Source organism: Coffea arabica, chromosome 4c (assembly GCF_036785885.1).
Source record: "Coffea arabica cultivar ET-39 chromosome 4c, Coffea Arabica ET-39 HiFi, whole genome shotgun sequence".
Classification (NCBI taxonomy): Eukaryota; Viridiplantae; Streptophyta; class Magnoliopsida; order Gentianales; family Rubiaceae; genus Coffea; species Coffea arabica.
The window spans coordinates 6,481,014-6,490,494 of record NC_092316.1 but is presented as its reverse complement, the minus strand read 5'-3'; the positions used below and the strand labels follow the sequence as shown (position 1 = coordinate 6,490,494).

General features: G+C 34.1%; 2 protein-coding genes across 2 annotated transcripts; both read left to right on the top strand.

Moving 5' to 3' along the window:
- Positions 1-316: 316 nt before the first annotated feature.
- Positions 317-1,643, top strand: LOC113738846 (protein STRICTOSIDINE SYNTHASE-LIKE 12-like). The gene is made up of 3 exons (XM_027266124.2): positions 317-428; positions 713-860; positions 1,442-1,643. The coding sequence occupies exons 1-3, from the start codon at positions 317-319 to the stop codon at positions 1,641-1,643; spliced, it is 462 nt and encodes a 153-aa protein (XP_027121925.2).
- A 974-nt stretch (positions 1,644-2,617) lies between these two features.
- On the top strand, positions 2,618-4,222 carry LOC113740148 (protein STRICTOSIDINE SYNTHASE-LIKE 11-like). The gene is made up of 3 exons (XM_027267655.2): positions 2,618-2,904; positions 3,181-3,450; positions 3,568-4,222. The coding sequence occupies exons 1-3, from the start codon at positions 2,642-2,644 to the stop codon at positions 4,049-4,051; spliced, it is 1,017 nt and encodes a 338-aa protein (XP_027123456.1). The 5' UTR covers positions 2,618-2,641; the 3' UTR covers positions 4,052-4,222.
- Positions 4,223-9,481: the final 5,259 nt, after the last annotated feature.

The window sequence follows — 9,481 nt, the reverse complement described above, 5'->3', positions numbered from 1 at the left end:
AATATCTAAATTCTCATAGACGTGAATTTTGTATAATTTCAAAATATTGTGATATTTTTGGGTTGGATTTAGATATAATTGAAATTGAGATGAAATTTATTTGTTTTAACTTATAATTTAAAAAATTTATTTTTAAAAAATCCAAGTTATTAAAAAATAGTAAACTTTCATCATATAAAGTATTAAATTAATCCATTACATGACTTATTTTGTACATATATATATATTTATATAAATAATTTTTTTAAAAATTCATTGAATCGAGGTTGAACCGGTCCGACCGGTTGAACCTCGACCCTTTCACTTCACCGGTTCAATGAACGGTCCGGTTTTTAAAAATTGCCTGCCTGGATCTAAAGCCGGCGGGCTTGAGATATCGGCTATGAATGATAGGCCTCGCGTGCCCACTGATCAATTTCTGGCCTCCTGTTCTATAACGAAAATCTGCGTTTCTACCTGACTAATTTGAAAATTATAACACTTCTAGACATGGCAATATCAATGGCAGCATTTTCGAAATTTCTGGCCTCCTGTTCTATAACGAAAATCTGCGTTTCCACCTGACTAATTTGAAAATTATAACACTTCTAGACATGGCAATATCAATGGCAGCATTTTCGAATAAAGGGATTGCTGAGACCATTTTCGAATAAATGGATTGCTGAGACCATTCGCTGTTTCTATGTCTTTGTGTTTTGTTTCCTTCCCACAGTATTTTGTGCTGGATATTTGCAAAAGCTTTATTCACCAGTTCCTGGTCCCGGGTGCTTTGCGTTCGATTTGTTAGGAGTAGGACCTTACACAGGCGTTGCCCGATGGAAGAATTCTCAAAAGCAGATGGGCAAGGATTCTTTTTCCTTGTACATGGCAATATGGCATATTTATCAAATTAGTCACCAGGGATATACTCTGAATTAATTTGTAGCTGTCCATTCAAGTAGTGCAACTATAGCTTTCATTTTTAGAAGCTATCATATCGCCAATGGGTAAAGATTCTCTACAATCTCAAAAATGATTATATAGTATAGTTAACGGCAATAAATAGGGTAGTCTGAAATTCTCCCTATCCTTGCCTTGCCAACTTCTTAAATCTCACGACTCCACTTCTAGAAAAAAAAAAAAAAAGAAAGAAGTTAGATAGAGGAGATTAAATGAAACACACAAATTCTAATGTGTGACAAAAATTTATTTTATTTTTGCGTGTGAATATTTCAGTGTCTACATTTGATATATATATATATGTATGATAGTGTTCGAATGTGTTTTGTTGGTATCTACATTATATCATGCGGTTGAAACTGGTAATTGATCCATTGCCAACACTTGAGTGGTCGAGTTTTTTGCAAAACTTGATGAATTGACTAGAGACTCACCAGAAAATTATACAATTTGTGCTTAGATTCTACAATCCATAAGCTTTCTAAGTTCCAATTTGGTTTAGGCCCCGGAAATTTTGTGATGGCACTAATAGCACGGCTGACTCAAAAATCTGTGGGAGGCCATTAGGCTTGGGGTTTTACTACAAGACTGGTGAGCTCTACACGACAGATGCTGGTTTAGGCCTTGCTGTGATTGGATCTGGAGGAGTTCGTGGAAAACAACTTGTCTCCTGTGCCGAGGGAGTGCCGTTTTGGCTTCCCTGATGGCCTTGAAGTAGATCAAGAAACTGGTATTGTCTACTTTACCGATGCAAGTTCCCGCTACCATATCAGGTATCAGGTTGCTAAGGTGATTGATTAATTTTTCTAGTTATGATTTCTTTTAAATTGATACTCTCTCCATGCTACTTTGATAGTCCCGTTTTCCTTCTTTGTCTGTCCCAAATTGTAGTCCACTTTTCAATTGAAAATTATCTTTTAATTTCTCTAAAATACCCTTGTTCAATATAGGTTGTTATTAGTATAAATTATCCTATTTAGTGTAGATTGTTGCTTGACCATCAATTCAAGTTTCCATAGACCATCAATTCAAGTTTTCATGAATAATTAATATAAAGTTGTACTCTATTTAATGTAAAGGCATTTTAGGAAAATAGCAACCTAAATTTTTTTTTTCCAACAAAGTTAACTACTTTTTCTTAAATTGTGAAAAGAAAATTAGGACTATTAAAATTGGACAGAGGGAGTATTTTTTATCGACTCAGATTGAATTTTTAATTTCTAAATGTGATAGCATAACATTGTCCATTTGCAGTCAAATTTTAGTGCTAATTTCCGCACAAAAGGTCGACTATTTTTTCACAAAAGGTTATGTGTTTCCATTCTGTTGTCAATGTAAGAGCTATATTTATGGGCTATTTGTAAAAATTCCTATAAGCAATTTATGATCCCGAGAGGATATTTTGATCCATACTGATGATTGAAACCGAACCACCCAAATGTTCCTACATGCCTATGAAAACGAAGCTACGCAAGCTATGAACTATGGACCAATAAGGCAATCAGCAAGCTAAAGTCAATTTTCAAGACATAATTTTATCGAAACCCAAACACGGCCGCTTCAAATGTCAACTATAGATCTCGTTGCGCTGCGCCAATTTCTGGCCTTTCGCCCCAAAGGAATTCTACAATACAGCGCTACACTTTCTAACTCTATACCTATAAATACCCTCGTTTATTCGACAGTGCTTCATCATCTAGAAATGGCAACTCTTACAACAGCATTTCCTAATAAACGAATTGATGAGACTATTCTCTGCTTTTATGTCTTAGTTTTCTGTTTCCTTCCCACAGTTCTTTGTGCTGGGCATTTGAAAAAGCTGTATCTACCAGATCCTGGTCCCGAGTCCTTTGCATTCGATTGGGCAGGTGGAGGACCTTACACAAGTGTTGCTGACGGAAGAGTTCTCAAATATGAAGGACCCAAAGTTGGTTTTGTGGAGTATGGATACACAAAAGCAGATAGGCAAGAATTCTTTTTCCTTGAACATACATTTTTAGTTTAGTCACTAGGGATATACCATCTCTCAATTATTCTGTAGCAGTATATTTTACCAGTGTATCTGCGAACGTAGCTTTCAAGTTTTAAGCTCTCATATGTCCAACAAGGGATACAGAAAGGTCAAAATTTTTGCAAAATCTGATAACTTGATTGACAAAATAGATTTATGTCAAAGTTAACTATTCAATTTGTGCATATATTATATAATTTGTAACCTTGATATTTTCGTGTTTGGTTCAGGCCCCGGAAATTTTGTGATGGCACTAATAGGACGGATATCTCTCAAATCTGCGGTAGGCCAACTGGTTTGGGGTTTTACTACAAGACTGGTGAGCTCTATTTGGCAGATGGCGGTCTAGGCCTTGTCGTGATTGGACCTAAAGGAGGTCCGGGAAAACAACTTGCCTCTGCTGCAGGACGACTGCGATTTGGCTTCCCTGATGGCCTCGAAGTCGATCAAAGAACTGGCATTGTTTACTTCACCGATGCAAGCTCCCGCTACAATATCAGGTTGCCAAGATGATTGACAATTTTTTAGTAGTTATAATTTCTCTTATATCGCTATTATCAGAAGACTAGATTGAATGTTAATTCCTGAATGTGATGCATGTCATTGTTTGTTTGCAGCCAAATTGCAGAGGTAGTTGCCAATAGAGATCAAACAGGAAGATTATTGAAATACGATCCAAGAACGAAAAAGGTCACAGTATTGCTCAGGGGACTTGCAGGGGCCGCTGGGGTGGCAATTAGTGAGGATGGCTCATATCTTCTGGTTACAGAATTTGTGAAAGCAAGAGTTTCCAAGTATTGGTTAAAGGGTCCCCTAGCACATACATCCCATGTAATTGCAAACCTGTCAGGTGCGCCAGATAAGATCAAGAGGAACAGTGCTGGAGATTATTGGATTGCAGTAACAGTTCAAAGCCAGAAGCCGACACCAACATTACAACTTCAAGGACAAAAGATCAATGGAAATGGCAAGATACTGGAAACAATAACCTTTAGCCCTGGTTTTAATTCTTCATTGATCACAGAAGTGCAAGAATACAAGCGCAAGCTATATTTAGGTTCTATATATATTGGATATGTGGGGGTGTACCGGAAGCACTAATTAACGAGAAGGAATTGGATATGAATATGGGTAATGTTCATCGCTATCGCATTTCAGTTGAAATGACTAGTCAATAAAAGTGTTGTGATGTTTCGTTTTTTAATCATTCCTATGAAAGCCACAAGCGTAGAAAAAGTTGTAATAATTTGATTGTGTTCCTCTTTTTTCCCCTTCTTTTTGTGTACACTTTCTTGAAAAGTACTGCTGACTTCATCGAAAGAAGGTAGAAAATATGCTCCAAAAAGAAACATCTTGTCCTTCATTTTGAGTAACGTAACTCATTTGATCGACAATTTTTTAAATTTGCCACAGTTCAAATATTCTGAGAACAAACCAATTACCGGCGTGGGGGGTTTTTGTTTTGTTTTGTTTTTTTTTTGGGTATGTATTTGCTTGGTCTCTTGAAAGCAAATCAGTAATAGTTAACAATAATTATCAAAGACTAACTCCTCTTTTTATTTTTTTTCCCCTGAAATTAACCTGCATTATTAGTGCTATATTTTTGTACGTGATGCTTCAATTGAAAGTCAGATCATGTGTAATGACGACCTTCAATTGTCTTTTTGACTGACCAAATTTTTTAATAATTTACTTTGCTTGATCCGAAAATACAAAACTGATTTGATCAATTTAAAAAAAAAGGTAAATTAAAGACGACTTGAATCACAAATACCCCGCATTACCTCGATATTGATCAAAACAAGTAAATTAATGGTTTTTGTTTCTTGGCTCGCAAATAGATTAGGTTGTTATTGTATTCTTCCCTTCATGGGTTTTCCCCCCCAAGCTTTCCCATCATATGAGAAACAAAATCCAAAGAACTCATTTATAAATTGTGATCTTGCCTTGATGCTTTTTACCACTCTCTCACAAAAGTTCGTACTCTGTATTTTCTTTAATTGCATTTGAGTTCATAACCTTAGATAGCCATCCATATATACCAATATTCAAATCTTTCTTTCCCCTTGTCCTTTAGGTGGGAAGGGAGGGAGGTTCATATTAGTCACATATCATTTAGGCTAGATGAGGCAGGAAGTATGGTTTGCAGGCTCATATATATATATATTTTTGGTACTAAGGAGAGCCATTGGATCGCTACATATTAATTAATCAAGGGAAAGCCACCCCGCACACGTCCTGGCCCAAGAGCTCTTTAACTGTCTGTGGCGGGTCCCTAACCATTATCGTTCCATAGTCAAGATCATGCCCTAATTTAGCTAGATGATCCGCACACCTGTTCCCTTCTCGCCATATATGAGCTAGACTGCACTCCCAATCCCAGTTCAACATGTCTCTGGTCGCTGCTATTATATTCCAATATTGGCTTTCATATTACCTTTATGGTTGAAATCCACAAATTCTTGGATGTATCCTAAATTTTAGAAGATAAATGAACATGGATTGCTCCTAATGAGGGATAAGCTTTACTTGCCTAGGAACACCTAGGAGCAATCAGACAAGCAGAGGAAAAGTGAGGCCGGTTTGGTAGTTGAATCCTTTGCTTGAAAAGCTGAAATAAAATTGTACACTACAAAAGCTGATTTGGCTCAATAATTTGACTAGTTATAGATTTGAAATGGTTGGAAAAATGACTTGGTCCCGTTTATCGAGCTGTTCTTGTTTGATATGATACAAGAAGAAATCATAGTTTATGATCACCATTAAAACCAAGAACTCTCCTTCACGTGTAAGATCTCAATCGTGAGCTGCTAATGATTTTCTTCTTCACTTCTCGAAAAGGAAGACAATTGAAGCTTATGGAGATACAGCAAATTTCTTGGAAGGAGGAAAACTAACCAAAAGTACGAGTCATCGACTTTATGGAGATACTGCATTACTTCAACTTTCTAGTGAATCAAAACTGTCACGCTCGTGCCTACATACAAAAAGAGTATGAAAACATTAATTGATTGATTGATTGATAATCCTTAATTAATGCCAAAAAAAAAATTAGTGTACTATTATTATTTTCGTTTAAATATTTCAAATTGTAGCTCACACTCGAAAGTTATTAGATCAGCTCTCTACTTTGCAGTATTGCATTTGATGTTAGAATAAAAATAGTAGTGTATAATATTTCAAACTCTTTGTTAGCAAAATTATTATAGTAGAAAATCGTTTATTACGTTTTTATCTCGTCAGAATAATATAATTGAGTGTGAATTCCTAGATTGCAATAAAAAATATCTTTGTCAAAGTCAATGGCCGAGATTAAAGGGATTGAACACGAAAAATGAAGCCAAAATATTATTGAGAAAGAGACTTAACTTGCCCTTACGCCCACAATATACTTTAAAATCAAATACTTTGTGTCCTACATAATAAATTTATTAAAATTTATCATCTTATTGTTTTCATAGGTATTTAAATTATAAAAATTGTGATATATAGACAAATGATCTTCTATATATAACTAGCAAGATTTATTATTATCATTATCCAAACTTTAAAACTATTCAAAAATTGAAAAACAATTCAAAAATTATAATTTAACAAAGTTTTATCACATATTTAATAAGGTTAGTGAAAAGTAAAAATATTTTTCTATTATTTTTAAAATGTGTAAAATGCAGAAGATTTTTAAATTATATGACAATCGTATATTATACAGATATTTTATGAGTACTTACTAACTAGAATACGAAATTTCAATCATTAATAAAAAATCTTATCATTATTTCAAATTAACTTCCTGATACTAGTTTGATACAAATTTTTAAAAATAAAATAGTAAATTTGTAAGTTTTGATCATTAATCAAATTTGCTATGTTATCAGTGAGATTTACCATTTATCTATAAAAACTTACTATTAGTTGAAATAAACTTACTCTCTAAAAAGCAAGTTTGAGACATAAAGTAGTAGTTTGTTCTTTTAAAAAGTAAGTTTCATATTTATTTCAATTAATCTTTTGAGGCATAAAAGTTACTAATTTTCTAAATTAATTTACTATTTTAGATGAGAAAACGTACCATCTAATTTTTAGGCATTATCCTATTTAGGTGAATGAATTTAATAAGTAATCAAATACCACTAAAAATGTAATAATGTGATAAAAACAGTTTCATTACTACAGCGATTGTTGCTGGAGTATATTCCTTTTTCTCCATTAAGACAAGATTTTTTTTTTTTTTTTTGGTGAAAACGGCGTAATATAAATAAAAGCAATCAAAAGTTCCCCTGGCTATTACAGAACTGTCCTAATGCTACGGGGATAACAGATGCCCCTGGTGTCCTCATCAAAAGCAAAAAGGAGTTTTTGAGGACATGATTCAAAAATCATAAAATTTTGATCCAGCTTGCTGCCCAATTTCGCCAAGACATCTGCACATCTGTTGGCCTCACGGTAGACATGCATGAGTTTAACATTAAGACAAGATGCTTGCATACTTGGATACTCAATATTCAATGGCTTTCGAGACATTTGAGCAAGTCAAGAATCCCAAGTCTCGTCCACATCCACATGCGATTCGATCGGGATCCATGCCGCCACGACCGTTTCCACTTGCGCAGCCCATGCAATGCAATGACTCGTCCGCTCTTGTTTCTTAATTTCAGAGAAAGACATTAATTAGAAACTTATAGGGAGATAATTAAGAAACCTAGCCCAGTTATATAGTATACATTATTACGGCAATTGATATCAATAGAAGGGGAAAATTCCTTCCCCACTTTCACTACTTCCCTAGTCAATGAAAGAAGAATTTCTTAGCATCACATGTTCAACGTCCCTGCTATTCATTTTTAATATCCAGAAATTTCTAGCTACCTGCTCGGGTGATTCTGGTAGCACATGCAAAAATTAGTAGCCATTAATTGAACGGACAGCATAAGGGTTGAACATTTATCATGACTTGGGAAAACTGCTACCAGCGAGTTTACTCCAATCTAGGCAAAGGTACGACTGGTCAACCCGCAATTAGATCAGCCGACGAAGATAAAACTCTTGCATACTTTAGATTCAAGTGAGGTCCAAAAAATGTTTATTGAATTGTAATATGGGGATTGATCTTTCTTATACTAATGATGGCATATATACTTTCGGGTTGAGATGCTTGACAAGTAATTTTAATATGCATCCATTAGCACTAGTATATACATTGTCAGAATAGCAAAAACTAATCTTTCTAACTAATACCTTATTTAAAGTTTATGGAGAAAGCAAGTCAAGAGCAAATTAACTACGACATTAATTATTTGCCAAAAAAAAAAAACTATGACATATATTATAGATTTACAATTATAAAATTTCAAAGCAAAGATGTGATTCTACATAGAGACACATGGGTATGTTCTATTAACTAATATAACATGAAGGATGATGAGCTTTTGAGTCATTGATTGAACTTCATTAAAAATGATGATAAGAGTGCTCGGTAATCAGTCCATCATTAATCGAGCGGGAATACCTTTTTCTGGTAAACTAATCTCTTGCGGCATCACTTGTATGAGTGATGGATAAAATAGAGGTCAGAGGGACTAAAAATCTATTTATAAAAGTCAAGTTAATTATAAAGAGTCTAGAATAAACCTTAATTATCAATATACATTTATATACTAACTTGTCTTCTAATTCTCATGTTGGAAGTGTTAATTGTCTAAAATATTAACGTGGTCAGGAAGGCCACTTAAAAGTTTAAAGCAGAGGATTTTCCTTTGTACAAACTTCATTGATGATTCTTTAAATAAAATTTTGAGGTTTGCTGAAAATGAGTAGATATTTTGACATGTCTTTCTTACGTTTAGCTCTGGCAATCAAACTTTAGTTAATTTTGTAGCTGTAGCTTGTTGTCGCCCTAAAAAAATTTAAAAAGAGTGGCATCTTGTCTTGCAATAGTTAAATCATTCCATGATGAACATAAATTCACCGATTACCTTTTTAATCTCTTTGTGTCATAACTTACAAGAGTTTGAGCTTGGATGTATTCACAATTATTTGTCAAAATTAGAGTTCGTTCATTCTCCTTAAATTCAGGGTTAACAATTTTTATGAACATCCTACTACCATGTATCAAGCTAGCTAATAGTAAAAAAAAAAAATCTAATAAAACTAGAATTAACAGTGCCGGAGATATTTCACTATAAAAGAATTAATTTTAACACAATTGTAATTATAGAGTTATAGTTATTAAGCTCTCCTATTCAACTAATTTATCCTTCTTATCATTAGTCGGGCTAAAAAATTCACTTTAACTCAATTGTCCATTGTCAACTTAGCAATAATCTTTGGTCGAAATTGGATTTGGAACTTGATTCATGAAAAATCATATTACAAATATAGATCACATTACGAGGTCATACGATCGAGCCCACATGACTATCCTAATAATTTAGTCCCTGTATCATTTTAAAGCGCCCCGCCATGGCTCGAGTTCGCCCCTATAAATACCCTACTCAGTTACGTTATTTCCATGTAAAAGTTTATCGTCTA